General features: G+C 37.1%; 1 protein-coding gene across 2 annotated transcripts in view; it reads left to right on the forward strand.

Moving 5' to 3' along the window:
• Positions 1-17086, forward strand: part of Yme1l1 (YME1-like 1 (S. cerevisiae)) — a 43819-nt gene that overhangs the window by 5021 nt on the left and 21712 nt on the right. For both annotated transcript variants that reach the window (XM_017318939.1, NM_013771.5), the window contains exons 3-7: positions 2039-2201; positions 4037-4135; positions 7823-7932; positions 12494-12644; positions 14707-14790. In XM_017318939.1, the coding sequence (XP_017174428.1) occupies positions 2039-2201; positions 4037-4135; positions 7823-7932; positions 12494-12644; positions 14707-14790 (607 nt within the window). The remainder of the gene's footprint in view (positions 1-2038; positions 2202-4036; positions 4136-7822; positions 7933-12493; positions 12645-14706; positions 14791-17086) is intronic.

A 17086-nucleotide genomic window follows, 5' to 3' on the forward strand; every position in this document is an offset into this window, starting at 1 on the left:
AGCTAATTCTGGCTTTTATTGTTTGCTGTATATATTAAGAGTATTCATTTATTTGGTTATCATTTTAAAACATGACATATTTGCTATGTACTTCCCATATTGCTCCTTGTTGATACCAATTTTTTTTATAAAAAGTATTAATTTTTTAGTTACTTTTATTTATTTATTTATTTTGTATAAATGTTTGCCTATTTGTGTAACATTCTGGTGCCCATGGAGGTTAAATTAGGGTGTCAGATCCCCTGGAACTAGAGTTACCAGATGATTTTAAGCTACCATGTGGGTACTAGAGATGAATCCTGGTCTTTTGTAACAACAGAAAAAGTGCTCTTACCTGTTGAGCAAATTTTCTAGACCCTTTCCTTCCTTTTAAAAATAAAATCTAAAAATTGACAGTTTCATAGCTGTATATAATGTTTTGTCATTTTTATCTCACTTACTCTGAATTCTTCTAAAAAGTGTCCCCCCCCCCCCGCCCCCAATCCGTCCTCCCTTCCCCATTTTCCTGTCTTTGTTGGTATGTGGTTTGGCATGCTTGGTTGTTAGTGTCCCACTGAGTTTAACTAGGGTATCTTGTATGAGTAATGGGATGCCCCTGGAGCATGGTTAATGCACTAGTGCCTATGTCCCTTAGGGAAATGATAGGTCAGTTGCAGTCATCAGTTGCCAGTAGCTCCTTGTGGGAAGAATGGGGCTGAGAACTCTCAGCTTAGTGACAGGCATTACCTAAGTCTTAGGGAAGTCAGCAGCACAGTGATAGCATCACTTTCTACTGCCTTAATGATAATTAAATGGGGATGAGGGCATGGCTGGAGTCTCAGCCTGTACTCTAGCTCAAACAGTCAATTAAAGAACAAAACAACAACAATAACAGAGCATAAGTACTTGAAAGTAAGATCTATAAGCAGGAAACTACACTTTCAGTATTTTTATAATCATGAAGTCGCTGATGGACAGTGTGCAAGGATTCAGCAAGTCATGGACTAAGAACCTTTTCTGTTTACAAATTTTATTAATAAGATAGTTAAAAGCGCAGAATCTTTCTTTCTTTTTCTTTGTTTTTTTTTCTTCTTCAAGATAATGTTTCTCTGTGTATCCCTGGTTGTCCTGGAACTCACTCTGTAGACCAGGCTGACCTTGAACTCAGAGATCTGCCTGCCTCTGCCTCCTGAGCGCACTTTTTATTGAAGAAAAAAGTGTGAAGTTTTTTAAAACTTTTAACCTGTATATACTGGATGTTCTTAGTTTTGACATCAGGACCTATGGCAGAAGACAGTAGAGGAAAATAGGAAAGAAGCTCGCTTGAGGTGGTTATGGTCATCATGGGTAGGATCTTGAACTCAGGGACCTTCTGCTAGGATTGCATGTGTGCCCCACCATGCCTGGCATGATAACACATATTTTGACTACATGGGAAGTTTGTCTTGTCATATTTGTACTTTATTTTACCCTATTTGCCCAATCCCTCTTGCTCCTTTCTGTAGGCTCTCCATTGCTTTTCTTCTCTTGATCATTCTACTTTCCAATCATACAGTTCAAGAAAGCCTCAGTAGTGAAAATACTATAAGGTTGAATTTATAAGTTAATAAGATTAATAACAATAATGAAAGAACAATTATATTACAGTGGAGGTTCTGTCGCAACATAGTCTGTTTCTCTGTACTCCATCCAGCAGATAATTATTCTTATAAGTGACAGATGGTTGTTAGGTTGGAACCATGTCACAGTGCTTTATATGACGAGAAGGAAAACTTTGTGAAGCCTTTCACTTCATTGTGACTCAGAATGCTTAACTGGCTCTTTTGGTTTCAGTGATGTCACTTATTTAAGGGCATTATTAGGGAATTCTTTTGGGGGGTTAGTCAAATGTCATGACTAACCTTAGTAAAACTGGAACTATTATAATGTTTGTATTAACTTATTTTAAAGAATTTAAAAAAATCAATGCATGTTTATATTTTAAAAAATCCTTATCGTTTTTGATAAGTATCCTGAAAATGTTTGATTAATGTTAATTTAACTAACTTGTCTTTTTTAGCCTGTGCTTAATTTAAGGGACCTTGGATTATCTGAATTGAAAATTGGACAGATTGATAAAATGGTAGAAAATTTACTTCCTGGATTTTATAAAGACAAAAGAGTTTCTTCCTGTTGGCATACATCTCATATTTCGGCACAGTCCTTTTTTGAAAATAAATATGGTATGTAAGTTACTGTCATTTCTAATTAAAATAGTGATATAATAGGTGTAGTGTGTGCATTTACTATGGGCCAGTTCTTTTTTTGAGTTTCTTTTTAAATGTATAACTTTTCTTACTGCTATAATTTAGATTTATAGAAAAATAACAAAGTACAGAGAATTTATTTGTGTCCCTTTGCTTCTTGTACTGACATCAGGGTTCGCTCTCGCTGTGCAAGCTTGTTCCACTGAGCTGCGTGCACTGCATGGGACTGAATCTTTAACCTCACTTGTGCTAGGGAAGTGCTCTACTAGTGAGTTACAGTCTTTTTTTTTTTTTTTTGCTAGAGTTTTGGCAAATTACCCACGCAGGCCATGTTCATTCTGTAGTCCTAGCAAGTTTTGAAATTATAGTCTTCTTGGCCTCAACCTTCTCAATAGCTGGGATTATATTTAGACCTGGGCCACATGTGAATTTTTTTTTTAAATGTTACTAAACTAGGTAGTAGTAGAGCCTTTATTTGTTTGTGTTTTGTTTTTTGTTTTTTTTTGAGACAGGGTTTCTCACTTGTTATCCCTGGCTGTCCTGGAACTCACTTTGTAGATCAGGCTGGCCTTGAACTCAGAAATCTGCCTGCCTCTGCCTCCAAGTGCAGGGATTAAAGGCATGTGCCACCACTGCCCGGCATTTGTTTTTTAAAACAGGTTATGCCTGTGTAGTCCTGGCTGTCCTAGAACTCACTCTGTAGACCACACTGGCTTTGAACTCAGAGATTGGCCTGTCTCTGCCTAACTTAAAGCCTTCTTAAAATATCAAAATACCTTCCTCATATTGATGGAAGATCATGTTGTAAAAATCACCTTAAACTGTAGGAGTCCAAGACTAAAAGATTAAAAGAATGAAAGAGTAAGAAAAAAGTGTAATTAAGGTTTGAGTGCTTAGACTAAAACATAGACATCCAAAGTGTTTGTCCCAGGGTAAATCTTCAAAAGGACACATTTTTATTTTAATGTTTAAATAATTTTATTCTTGTGTTTTTCTAATCTGCATTTTCAAAATTTAAAATTCTTTATATCGTGAGGCACTTGCTTCACTTGGGCATGCAGAAATACTAGGAATGAGTTTTTTAGTTGGATACTTGGGAATTTTTTGAAAAATGCCTTAAGTCTCACTGGACATGCAGACACATAGTAATCAGTGAGGAGTTGGGACTGAGAGTGTATATAGTTCAGTGAGACTGTAAGATTGCAAGCCTGGCTAGTGAAGGAACCTTTTCTGTGCTTTGCAACGCTACATACTTTTTGTTTGTGTTTTGGTTTTGGTTTTTGAGACAGGATCTCCTTATGAAGCCCTGTAGACAGGACTGGCCTTGAACTCATAGAGTTTCACCTGCTTCTCCCTCCAGAGCTTTGGCATTTAAAGGTACTCACCAACACACCTGGCTTTACTCTAGATACTTTCAGTCTTATTAGAAGCTGTTTGCGCTGTTCTACAGCATCATTAGATTTGAAATGGTCCCTAAGCCATAACTGCTCTTTATTACTCTATCCTTGTAATAAGAGAGGCTTTAAAAAAAAATCTGCTTATTTTAATTTGTTTCATGGACAGATATAATCATATGTCAGAGAAATAGTAACTTCACCATAAGTGATAGTGAAATGAGGAACTGTGAGCTATAAAGAAGTTATGTTAATGTGTGAGATGTCTTTTCAAAAATAAAGTTGTACTATGGACAAATACTATGTGAAACTTATTTATTGTAATTTTTTCTAGTATTTATAATTATTTTATACAACTTTTATGTGTTTTTGCTTTTCACTTGACAACTAGGCAATAATCTTGCAACTTTCTTCCAGGTCACTTAGATATGTTCAGTACATTACGTTCCTCTAGCTTGTACAGGCAACATCCAAAAACTCTTCGAAGCATTTGTTCAGATCTTCAGTATTTTCCAGGTACAAACAAGTGTATTATTTATTTTGAAAAACATAGTTATATTTAGTAAGACTTGTTTTTGCTAGTGGTGGTAATTGAAGTACTTATTCCTTGTATATTAAGTAGACTTAAAGTTTTGGAATTATTCATTTGCTTAGTTGTGTATTTTTTGATGTAGAGGTTTTACTACGCTAGACTGCCGGGAACTTGTAGTCTTCCTCAGCCTCTTATGTGTTAGAGGTTACAAGTATGTGCCACTGTGCCTAGCTTTCTTTTTTTTGGTTGTTGTTTTTGTTTTTGTTTTGGGTTTTTCAAGACAGGGTTTCTCTGTATAGCCTTGGCTGTCCTGGAATTCACCTTGTAGACCATGCTGGCCTTGAACTCAGAAATCTGCCTGCCTCTGCCTCCCGAGTGCTGGGATTAGAGGTGTGTGCCACCACGCCCGGCGTGCCTAGCTTTCTTTGTAAACTTTTGAGGAAAAAAGTCTTTATATGTGTGTATGCTCCACCTGCATGTATGTTTATGTGTACTGTGTGTGCCTGATTTCCCCTGAGGCCAGAAGAGGGTCTCAGAATTCTTGAAACTTTGCGAGCCACCATGTTGTATTTGGAATTGAACCCAGGTCCTCTGGAAGAACAGTCTGTGCTGCTTAGCCCTTTGTCTAGTCCTCTTTATAATCTCTGAGCTACAAAGTAATAATAGAAGCCAAGCTGTGTGAGTGCTAAGTACCAAGGTAAATCAGACCTGAGAAACTCAACTATATCTGTTTCAAAATAATTGACTAAGCATATTTGTTTACTTACTTACCCTCACTGGAAAACATCAGAATGTTTTCATGGACATCCCAGAAATACGAGGAGTTTAAATAAAGCTGTAAAATAGATGATACCAGATTGATAGCATTGTTTGCTACTTTCATGCAGTTTAGGATAGAACAGTAGTTCTCAACCTGGGGGTTGAATGATTCTTTCCTGAGTTGAATATTAGATAACCTGCATATCAGATATGTACATTATAATTAATAACAGCAGCAAAATTATACTGAATGAAATGAATATATGCTTGGGGGGTCACCACATCATGAGAAGCTGTATTAAAGGGTCTCAGCAACTGGAAGGTTGAGACCCACTGGGATAGGAGTGTCATAAATGATGTGAACGATTTTATTTCTAGAACTTAGGGAACATGCCAAACTTGGAATCAGTAACAATGGGCTTTAGAATTTGCCCTAGTTGGGCTTTTGTTGCTGCTATGAAGCACTGGCCAAAAGCAACTTGGGGAGGAAATGGTTTATTTGGCTCACAGGTCCTAATCACAATCTATCACTGAGGGTACTAAAGCTGAGGCCATGGAGAAGTCCCATGTAACTTGGTATCACTTGCCAAGTGGGGTTAGCATCCTTGTGGGCTGGACCTTCCCACATCAGTCATTAAGACTTGCCTCCAGGCCAGTCTTACGAAGGCATTTCCTTAATTGAGGTTGTCTATTTCCGAATGACCCTAGTTTATGCCACATTTATAAAAAGCTAACTAACTAGTACAGGATTGTAGATGCAATAAACACTTGAAAGATTGCCAGGAATGGGCCAATCATAGAGCAAATATAGGAATTAACTTTTAGGTTACAGTTAGCAACAAACACCATTCCTTATAGGCACTGCATTTGTATGTGTATTTGGGGGAATCTATTTTTCGAGACCTCTGGTTTGGGTCTTGATGCCAAAGAAGAAAAGTAAGCTTTGGCTTTGAATTGTGTATACACTTGTCTTCATTCACATAATTCATGATTTGTAGTTTCAGTACATTATTGCTTTGTTAGTATTGAGGAAACATTTGCTTTCTCTCTTTCTTTTGTTTTTGTTTTTTTTTTTAAAGATTTATTTAGTTTTAGTTATATGAGTACACTGCAGCTGTCTTCAGACACACCAGAAGAGGGCATCAGATCCCATTACAGATGGTTGTAAGCCACCATGTGGTTGCTGGGAATTGAACTCTGGGCCTCTGGAAGAGAAATCAGTTCTCTTAACCGCTGAGCCATTTCTCCAGCACCAACATTTTCTTTTAGTACTGCCCACTCTATTCTTATTTACAAATAGAAATGGGAGCCATCTATGATGATACACAGCTATAAACCCAGCCCTTGAGAGGCAGAGCAGGACCAACATGAGCTATATGGCAAGATTGTTTTAAAATGAAAAGTACCGAGCCGGGCGTGGTGGCGCACGCCTTTAATCCCGGCACTTGGGAGGCAGAGGCAGACGGGTTTCTGAGTTCGAGGCCAGCTTGGTGTACAGAGTGAGTTCCAGGACAGCCAGGACTACACAGAGAAACCCTGTTTCGAAAAACCAAAAAAAAAAAAAAGAAAAAGAAAAAAGAAAGAGAAAAGTACTAGATACCAGGACTCTCCACATTTGAGGAGAGTACTTAGCATGAAAAAGAAGGAACCAAATTCAGCAATGACCAGTAATCCTCTGAAGAAATGGCTAGTGCTGAATACAGAAGGCAGATGATACTTATGTTAAGAATTTATGGAATTCTGGAAGGTTGATTATCAGACAGAGCTAAAATATAAGCATACCTGAGTACTTAGAATTTCAGTCAGTTTGCAAGTATTATCTCATGGCTGGCGAAAAAATCAGTACTGAAATTAGACCTTGAAGCCTGATATGAAAAATATTCATAGAAAATCCTTTTAGAAAGTAGTTTTTTTATGTCACCATTTAAACTTAATTTTACTTTTAGGAATTTAATCTTCATATGTTTAAAAAGCATGAAAATTTATTGTAGTATTATGTTTGGCAGTGAAATGGTTGGGGATCTGGAATTAGAGCTTAGTGTAGCGAGTGTGTTTAGGGTGTTTGAGCTATGACTTCAACCCTCAGCAGCAAAAAAGCAAACAAAAATACAATACTCTCAAAACAGTCTTTAGTGTAAATTAAAAGATTATAAACTGAATGTAATCTGTTGTATTCTGAAATATTTCCATGGAGTTGAACAAACTGTATTTCTAGAATGTTTTATTTGACACCATGTCTCACTATATAGTCTAAGGGACTTCATGGTCTTGTTTCATCTTCCTGGGTGCTGGGATTATAGGCACATGCTAGCTTACTCCACTTCAAATCCTTTTTGGCAGGAAGAGTGTGTGTGTAGCCTTGTGTGTGCTCTTGGCATTAGAAAGGCTAGAAGATTGTGAACTCCAGCGTAGCAAGTAAGTAAAAGATAGTATGTGTGTACAGGCTTTAAGAGTAGTTACAGAATTATTAAGAATGATTACTTTGGGAAATAGACTTTAAATGTAAGAAATTAATATTTGGTTTGATATTTTTTTGTACGAGAAACAACTATCAAAGAAGATTTAAAGTTGTTTATATTTAATCAATTTCAATAATTTAGCTTTTGTTTTTTGGAAAGTGTCAAAAATTACTACTTTGTTTTTTATGTTATATTATAAATCCTTTTTACTTTTTCTCCTGTCAACATGAAAAAAAATGTTCAAAGGTGTTGGAAAAAATGTAAAGCATATGGAAATGTCAACAGAATTAACTTTCTAGAACTTAGGTACTAGTTAGGTACTAGTTAGCATGTACAGTTAAGAGTTAGACTTTACACTTTAGATACTAGTTAGCATGTACAGTTAGAGTTAGACTTTACACTGATCATTTTCCTGTATTACAGCTGCAAATTAACAGGCACTGTTTTGTTCAGTTTTCATACAGTCTCGGGGTTTCAAAACGTTGAAATCAAGGACACGACGTTTGCAGTCTACCTCTGAAAGATTAGTAGAAGCACAGAATATAGCACCATCATTTGTGAAGGTAATCACTTCTTTGTAGTTTAGAAAGTAGTAACTTTCAACTATTGAGACCATAAACTTCATTTTCTGGTTGATGGAGCCCTCACCCTGTTTCTCTACATCACTGATAATTAATTAATTAAATGTGCTTATAAATCCTTAAACACAATTCTCTTTTTTATTCTTGAGAATTTCGTACATGTAGTCAATGAAATATATCTACCTCCTATTTTTTATTTCAGTTTCCCATTTGTTTTCCCATCCATGTGTCTGCCTCCCAATTTCATATCTTTAAAGTTAAATTGTTTTTTTTTTTTAAATATAACCTACTTAGTCCAGTTGGTGCTGCTCATATATGCATCTGTGTGGGGTTATTCACTGTAGCATGGATATTCTACCACATCCTTATAAAAAGATACGCAGTAAGTGGTAGCCCTGGAAATTCTCCACCACAACTATGTCAGAATTTTGGTTGGCTTGATCTTGTGCAGGTAACCTGTTGCTGTGAGTTCATGAAGGTTATAACTGCATCATGCCTAGAAGACAGTATTCACAGCATTCCTTCCTGTGCGATAGCTCTTAAATTCTTCCTGCATCTTCCTTCATATTCCCTGAGTCTTGCTGGAGAGAGGTATTTGATATAGATGTCCTGTTTAGGGCTGAACACTCACTCATTCTCTTATTTTTAGTACCTTTACTAGTTTTGTATCTTTTCATTGGCTGCTGCACAGTGAAAAAAGAAGCTGTCTGACCAAGGTTGAAAGCAGGCCAGTTCTACGGTTATAAACATAAATATTTAGAAGGCACTTGAAAGCATTACCAGTTGGTAAAAATATAAATAGCAGATTTTACCCTAGAATCTATGACCATGGGCTTTTTGAAGAGGATTACAGTGCCAGGCATGGACTTCCCTTCAGTGGAACAGTCTCCTCTCCTCTCCTCTCAGGAAGAGGTTAGGTGCCTTAGTAACAGTCATGTCTATTGTACCAATAGGCTTTTCTTGCTTGACTGATCAGTATTGGAGCATGCAGGGTGTACAGCTGGTTAAGATCATTGATAGTTTTCTCTCCCAGAAACCTGCATTGTACCTTCCAACACCATGAAAGCTAGCACGCAGGAAGGAAGGTTCTCAGTTTGAGATTGATTTTCTATGGACTGATAACCAACATGTGTGGTATCTATAGCAATTGAGGTTTACTGTGTAACAAGGATAATGGCAGTAGCCTGTGTTGTTTTGATGATCCCTAGGGCTTCCCTGATCAGTGACATGTAGAGAAGTCTCTCATTCCTTGTTTTATGACTTAATTGCTTATATATTTTGAGAAACACATTGTCTATCTGTGCAAGATAATTTCATTTGAACTATTTTTTAAGTTTTATTTTGAAATTAGCGTACCATTGGCTTGTATAAGGCTTTTGTCTACATCCTTAGTTTTGGTTAACCCCCATCTACCTGCCTATATCTGCTTAAGCTTTAGCCTCCACTTCTCTCCCCTCTTCTTTGACTTCACAAGTGTCCTATTGTACCTTCACATATTTTTAAATTGGGGTGTGAGATACAGCTTTTCATGTACTTATATTTTTAATAAGCGTTAGCTTTCCTTCCAATCCAAGTTTCCCCCATACCCATTAAAGCCTTTCTTTCCAAAAGATTTACTTATTTATTATATGTAAGTACACTGTAGCTGTCTTCAGATGCTCCAGATGAGGGTGTCAGATCTCATTATGAATGGTTGTTCTCTCTGGCTCCGTTTGCTCCAGCCCAAAGATCGATCGATCGATCTATCTATCTATCTATCTATCTATCTATCTATCTATCTATTATATGTAAGTACGCTATAGCTGTCTTCAGACACTCTAGAAGAGGGGGTCAGATCTCATTACTGATGGTTGTGAGCCACCATGTGGTTGCTGGGATTTGAACTCAGGACCTTCAGAAGAGGAGCCAGTGCTCTTAACCGCTGAGCCATCTCTCTAGCCCCATTAAAGTTTTTCTGCAGCTAATATTCCACCTCTCTCATTTTGGCTATAATATTACTCTTCTTTAAGATGTGGATGTTGTTCTTCTACATCTCCCTTCCTCCCAAAAGGCCACTATCTAGTTTCTTTGTTTTCCACTTAGGCTCCAAGTTAAATACACAAAACAAAAAAATTGAAGCTAGAATCTACATGTAAGAGAGATCATTCCATTTGTTTTTCTGAGCCTGTTACCTTAGTATAATTCCCCTCCCCCCCATTTCATACATTTACCTACATATTTAAATTTTTTTTACAGCTGAATAACAGTTCCTTGGGTATATGCATCCTTCCTTCTCTCCCCCTCCCCCTCTCCCTTCCCCTCCCCCTCCCCCTCCCTCTTTCTCCCCCTACCCCAGTCCCTCTCTGAGACATGGTTTTCCTACATAGCCCTGACTAACCTGGAATTCACTATGTAGACTAGGCTGGTCTCTAACTCAGAAGAGATTCATCTGACTGTGCTTCCTAAGTGCTGGGATTAAAGGTGTGTAGCACCATGACCAGTTCATGTTTTTCCTATCCATCCATTACCATGTAGGTTGATTGCACTTCCTTACTATTAAAAGTAGAATAGTAATGTGTACGTCTCTGTAGTAGCATATAAAGTCTATTAGGTGTCTGCCCGTGGTATAGCTTAGCTATGTGGCTGTTCTATTTTCAGTTTTTGAGAAGTCTCTGGATTCCAGAGTGGCTGTACTAGTTTATACTTTGACCAACAGTGTATAAGGGGTTCCCTTCCCAAACACCTGTACCAACATTTGTTTTTTATCTGTGTTCCTCAAGTCTTAGTTTTAATTTTCTTTTTCTTTAAGGCTAAATATGCCAAACACTTTCTAAAGTGTTCATTAGCCATTTATATATCCTTTTGAGAATTTCCTGTACAGTTCTGCTCAGTTTTTAACTGGGTGCTTATTTTCTTGACGGTTAGTATTTTGTGTTCTTTCGTATGTTCTAGACACAAACTCTGCCACATGTGTTGCTGGTAGGTATATCCTATTCTATGGACTTTGTCTTCACTTGCTTGTTAGTCTCCTTTGCTGCACTGAAATGTTTTGAGATCCTATTTGTTTATTATTCTTACTTCTTATGCTACTGAAGTCTTATTCAGAACCGTGAGTATGTCTGCTGATAAGTAGAAGCCTTATTCCTCATTTCTTTCTTAAAGTTTCAGGGTATTGGGTCTTCCAGTTTTTGATCCATTTGGGCTTGAATTATGTTCACATTAGAAATAGAAATTATTTATTTATTTTTTTTTTGCTTTTTAGAGTCCAGATTTCCCAGTACTGTTTGTTGAAAGAGCCATCCTTTCTTCAGTGTACACTCATAAGTAACTTTGGTGGGAAAGTGGTGGTCCTAGGCATTGAACCTAGGCTTTATATATTCTAGCCAAATGATCTGCTGCTGATCGACACCACTAATCTGTAATGCTTCTCTTACTTGCAGTCTGCAGCCCAGGTTGTTCTAAACCTTACCATGTAGCCTAGTTTGGCCTCAAACTCAAGACAGAACTGTTTCAGGTTCTCAAAGCTGGGATTACAAGTGTGAGCCACTTTGCCCAGCTAACATTTCTTAAAATTTTCCCTTCCTCTTTGTTGCACTGCCATTCATAGACAAGTATAACATTTTATTGTTTGGATTACTCCACTGAGTACTCGTTTAATCCTTTGTTTCTACTCTTGCTACTTTAGTCTTGCCTCCAAACTTGTATCATCATTGCTTTTTATTAATTGCATTGCTCCGCTTTATTACTCAACATAGCCTTACATAACACAGTGCTTTATTGTACTTTATTTACCATTTTTCTGTTCTCATCTTGAATATGGTTATTAAATGCCCTTATCTCTTCTTGGCATTATGCTTACCAGGTTATTTACAGTTTTTGGACATTATTTCATATTGTTCTTTCAAATTGTTTGCTCATGATGTCTGTTTCCTGTGTACATATTTGTGTGTGTGTCTGTGACAGTTTTCTTCAACCCAGAGTGGCCTTGAACTTAATCCATCCTCTTAAGTCCTAAGATTACAGACGTGTGACATGATGCCTTTGACTATATGACTTTCAGGGGAGGGGCGAGGAAGTTGGAGAGATGGTTTCATGTAGCACATGACTCTGTGTACTAAGGGCTACCTTTCACTTTCAGTTCTCCTGCTTTTACCTCTCATGTGCTGGCATTGCATACTCTTGCTGCCAAGTTCAGTTTATGTGGTTCTGTGGATGAACCTGAAGGCCTCATGTATGCTCAGCAACACTGTTAACTAATCCACATCTCCAAACACTGTCAACTAATCTACATCTCCAACCGTGTGGTTTTGATCCCATTCTCTTGATGTTTTGGTTACAAGCCTTGCCTTTAACAGCTGAGCCATCTCTCTAGCCCCAGTAAGAAATTCTGTTTTCCATAGCTAGCAGTCATTATATTGCCGTACATATTGCTTCTAGCAGAATATCAAAATTATTTGTAAAGTATGCCTATTTGTTTAATTTTGTCCAGTAGATTGAAAATCTCCAGACACTGCATCATTTCTTCGTATCTTTCTGACACTGTTTTATTTTCTTACATTTTTAGGGGTTTCTTTTGCGGGACAGAGGAACAGATCTTGAGAGTTTGGACAAACTTATGAAAACTAAAAACATACCTGAAGCTCACCAAGATGCATTTAAAACTGGTTTTGCAGAGGGTTTTCTCAAAGCTCAAGCTCTTACACAGAAGACCAATGGTATGATGAATAGGAAGGAGAGTTGGAAAGATGCTTAGTCCTCTCCTTAAAGTGTTAACAAAAACTTTTCTTAATTGTAAAAGTTATCACAGTGTGTGATGCGAGTGAAGGTGCTGCTGTGCCACAGCACAGGTGTGGAGACCCCATGACTTTGAATGTCAGCTCTTTCCTTCTGCTTTCCTTCCTTCCTTCCTCTGGATTCTAGCACTTCTAACTCAGGTCGCAAGGCTTGCAAGGCCAGCTTTTACCTGCCGAACAATCTTACTGTGCTGTAGAAACTTAAGAAAATCAGTTTCAATATTGGTTATGATCCACCATAAAACTTAAGTTTTCCTAAGCTGTATGGGAATGGAAATAAAAATAAAGGGTAGGAATTGTGCCTTGATAAATACAGGGTTCTTAGAGAATGTTCTGGTAGCTGTCTAGTTTTTGACAAAAGTAATGATGTGCATTAGAAAAAAAGATAACCTCTCAACTAGTGGTGCTGGGAGAAATGGATAGCCACATGTAGATTAATGAAATTAGATCCTTGCCTTTCACTTTATATAAACATTAAAATGGAACGAAGACCTTAATGCAAGATTTAAAACTCAAACTTCTGGAATAAAACACAAGTATAACACTTTAATATACAAGCATAGGAAAGGATTTTCCAAGATGAACTCCAGCAATTTGTGACACATGGGAGTATATGAAATTAAAAAGCTTGCACACAGCAAAAGAAATCAGGAACATAAAGTAACATTTTCTATAATAGAAGAAAAAACTCTGCCAACATGATGAGATTAATGTCTAGAATCTATGAATAATTGTTCAATTTTTATTCACCATAAAACTCAATCATCTGATCCGTAAATGGTTAAATGAATTGGACAGTTCTCAAAAGAGAACTACAAATGGCCAGTAAGTCTATGAAAAAAGTTCCAAATTCCTCAGCCATTATGGAAATTCAAATTCAAACTCTTCTAGATTATCTCCAGTCAGAACAACTGAGATTATCTCCAGTCAGAACAACCACTAATCAGAGTATCAGAGGAACCTTTATACTCTGCTGATGACAGGATACCTATCTGGTGGAGCCCTTAAGAACAACATGAAGATTCCCCAGGAAACTGAAAAGTGAACTGAATATAACAGTTATATTTACCATTTTTGAAATTGTAAACAAAGGAATCTTAAGCATGGCATAGAGGTTTGTACATTGGTGCTTACTTAACTGTAGGGATGGTAGCCAAGAGATCAGAGCCAGCCCAAATACCCATCAACAGAAAATGTATGAAAATGTGGTATTTACATATAGTGAGATTTTATTATTCAGCTATCCGGAAGTATGAAATGTCACTTGCAAGAAAATGGATGGATTTGGCTATTACTATCTTAAATATAAAAGCCAGATTCTGATAAGTGTTGTATGTTTATTTTAATGCAGAATCTCTGTGAGGATTTGTGCATATGTGCACATTTGTTTGTTTTCTAAGTTGGAGGGATCGGGCTTTAAAGGGAACAGGAGGGGCAAAAATTGCAGTATTTTTGCATGTAGAATCGAAGGTAAACTGTATGAGATACATGTATACGAATAATATGAAAGTAGGACAACTGTTGTAGGGGAAGGAAGGTGACCAGCAAAGAGAAAACACAAACACACATAAACACACACATACACATGCATAAACCCAGACACACACACCAAGAAATACAATGAAAACCTTAGTCAGTGTGCTAACTGAAGATTGTCTCATACCCAGATTAAGCCCTCATATAAATTATACCAGATACAACTGTACAAATACTGGTTTTCTTGCTAACAAGTTTACTTCATAAATGCATGTTAGTTGGTGGTCAGGGCAAGGTGGGTGGTAAAAATACACTTTCAACTTTTCTATAAACCTAAACTTTAAAAACAATTTTTTGTTGTTCTCCTGAGGATTCAACGTAGGGCTTCAGGCATGATAAATATTCCACCAGTGACAATATTCTCATCTTAAAGTCTTAACTAATGCTTGGCCATAAAGGTGTTATATTTCATTGTTGTCATTTAATTCAAGTCCTTTTCCTCTTTCAGATTCCTTAAGGCGAACTCGTCTGATCCTCTTTGTTTTGCTCCTGTTTGGCATTTATGGACTCTTAAAAAATCCGTTTTTATCTGGTAAAGACTTTCATATATCTGAGTTAATTTATTTCCTCCTTAAACATCTGGCTTTTATATTTTTTACAATTGTAACAAATAATTTTACTTACTATCATACCAAAATTTTCTTTTGTTGAACTTAGAGTTATTGTTAATGGGGAAGAATATTTGAGAAGTGAGGTTCATTTAGTTTGACTTTAAAAAAATTAGTATACCATTTGTTTATGCTGGGTTTAAAGTAATATTTTCAAAATTCTACTTCTGTGGCTAGTTATATCAGAATAATAAGTTATTAAATGAATAATTTTTTCCTTTTTTTAAGACTTATTTATTTTATGTATATGAATACACTGTAGCTGTACAGATGGTTGTGAGCCACCTTGTGGTTGCTAGGATTTGAACTCAGGACCTTCAGAAGAGTACTCAGTGCTCTTAACCACCTAGCCATCTCTCAAGCCGTTAAATGAATAATTTTAAAATTAAAACTATTGTAGTTTTTAAAAATGATGTCTTCTAAGCATTCATTAATATGTCCCTCATAAGATTATTATTCACAAAACTCTGAAAACCATTAAAGAATTTTTTTCTCCATCCTTTTTTTCTTTGAAACAAGATTGAGTGCTGGGATTAGAGACATGTAATTACATGTCTAATTTATGGGGCACTGGGGATTAAACTCAGGTTCATGCATGATGGATGATCACCATACCAATAGAGCTTTATTTCAGCTCTGAGAAATTTTGGACTCAAGATTTCTGTGACTTAGAGCTGACCTTGAGCTCCTGGTGCTCCTGACCACCTCCTGTGTGCTAGGATTACAGGGTTTGCAGCCACAGAGGCTTTGCTTGTTTTCGCATAGCAGAGTGAAAGCTAGGGAGTTGTTTGCAGAGTAGAGAGTGTCGACAAAGATTATAACTACATTAATCCTACGTTTCAGGCAGTCTCCATTTCTGAAGCCTCTAAAAAGACAGTGTTGGCACCTTTTTCTGTCTAGGTGACTGAGTAGCTCACTTGGGTTTACCTTTACTGAGGAGCTCTTTTACTAAGGAGTTCTTTTTTAAGATTTGTGAGTGTTTTACCTGTATGAATGTGTGTGTGCACATGTGTATCTGGTTCTCGTGGAGGCCAGAGAAGGGCATTGAGTCCCCTGGAGCTGGAGTTTAAAGTGATTGTGAGATGTGTGTGGGTTGTAGGAACTTAACCCAGGTACTCTACAAGAGTAGCTAGTGCTCTTAACTACTAAGCTATCCCTCAAGCCCCCTGTATCTTTATGCTTCATCAGCTTCCGGCTGAATCGTAGTAATCTTGTCAAGTTTAGCTATTTAGTGATGACCTTCTGCATAGTTCAGAATAAGACTTGGCTCCCATATTTTGACCAGTAGTAGTCCTTCAGCTCAGTTCTTGGTTTTAAAAGCTGATTATGAATGAGGAGTCTATCCCCGGTTACCCTCAAGCCTGCTGATAGCTATCCAACCAGCTACTTAACAATATACCCTGAAGAACTGGAACCCTAAAATCACTTTGGAGGTGGGTTATTCAGTCTGGCTAATAATAATGATGGATAAAATGGGCTGTAGAGATTTTTGCTTTCAAGGCCTTAGAAATCAAAAGAACTTAAACATATGGCATTTACTACTACAGGGTTATCTGAGGGAGAAACAACAGTGAACTAGAAAAATAACATTAAACAGCAGGTAAGGGTGCAAAGTTTGGGAGTAGTGCACACCTTTAATCCTAGTACTTGGGAAACAGAGGCATGTGGATCTCTGTGAGTTCAAGTCCAACAGTTACAGGACAGTCAGGGCTACACAGAGAAGCCCTGTTTCACAAAAACAAAAGGAAAAAAAAAAAAAAACCCTAAAAGCAAAGTCCAAAGACTTTTGACCAGTGAGATCATATATTTCCACCATGAAGATCAAAATCGATGATAATCTAATTCCAAGCTGGTTTTATAAATATCTGGTAACTGGATTCATGGTGCACACATTTACTCTCAGCAAGAGGAAGGTATATATCTAAGTTGAAGGGTAGTCTGATTTATATAGTAATTTCCATGCCAGCCAGAGCTATATAGTGAGATCCTGTCTCAAAAAACAAAAACAAAGCTCACAAAACAAAAAAACAGTAAAAAAGTTTATTTTGGTTTATGTACCAGTTTCTGTTTGGTTTATGTAATGAGTTCATAAAAGCAGGGATGGCATGATAGGTGGAGATGAGCAGGAAGATGGCTCAACATTTTCATTCATGCAGAAAGCAGAGTGAACTGGAATTGGGATAAGGCTATAAGCTCTCAAAGCCTACACTTCCACCAGGA

The sequence above is a fragment of the Mus musculus genome, chromosome 2 (genome assembly GCF_000001635.26).
Source record: "Mus musculus strain C57BL/6J chromosome 2, GRCm38.p6 C57BL/6J".
NCBI lineage: Eukaryota > Metazoa > Chordata > Mammalia > Rodentia > Muridae > Mus > Mus musculus.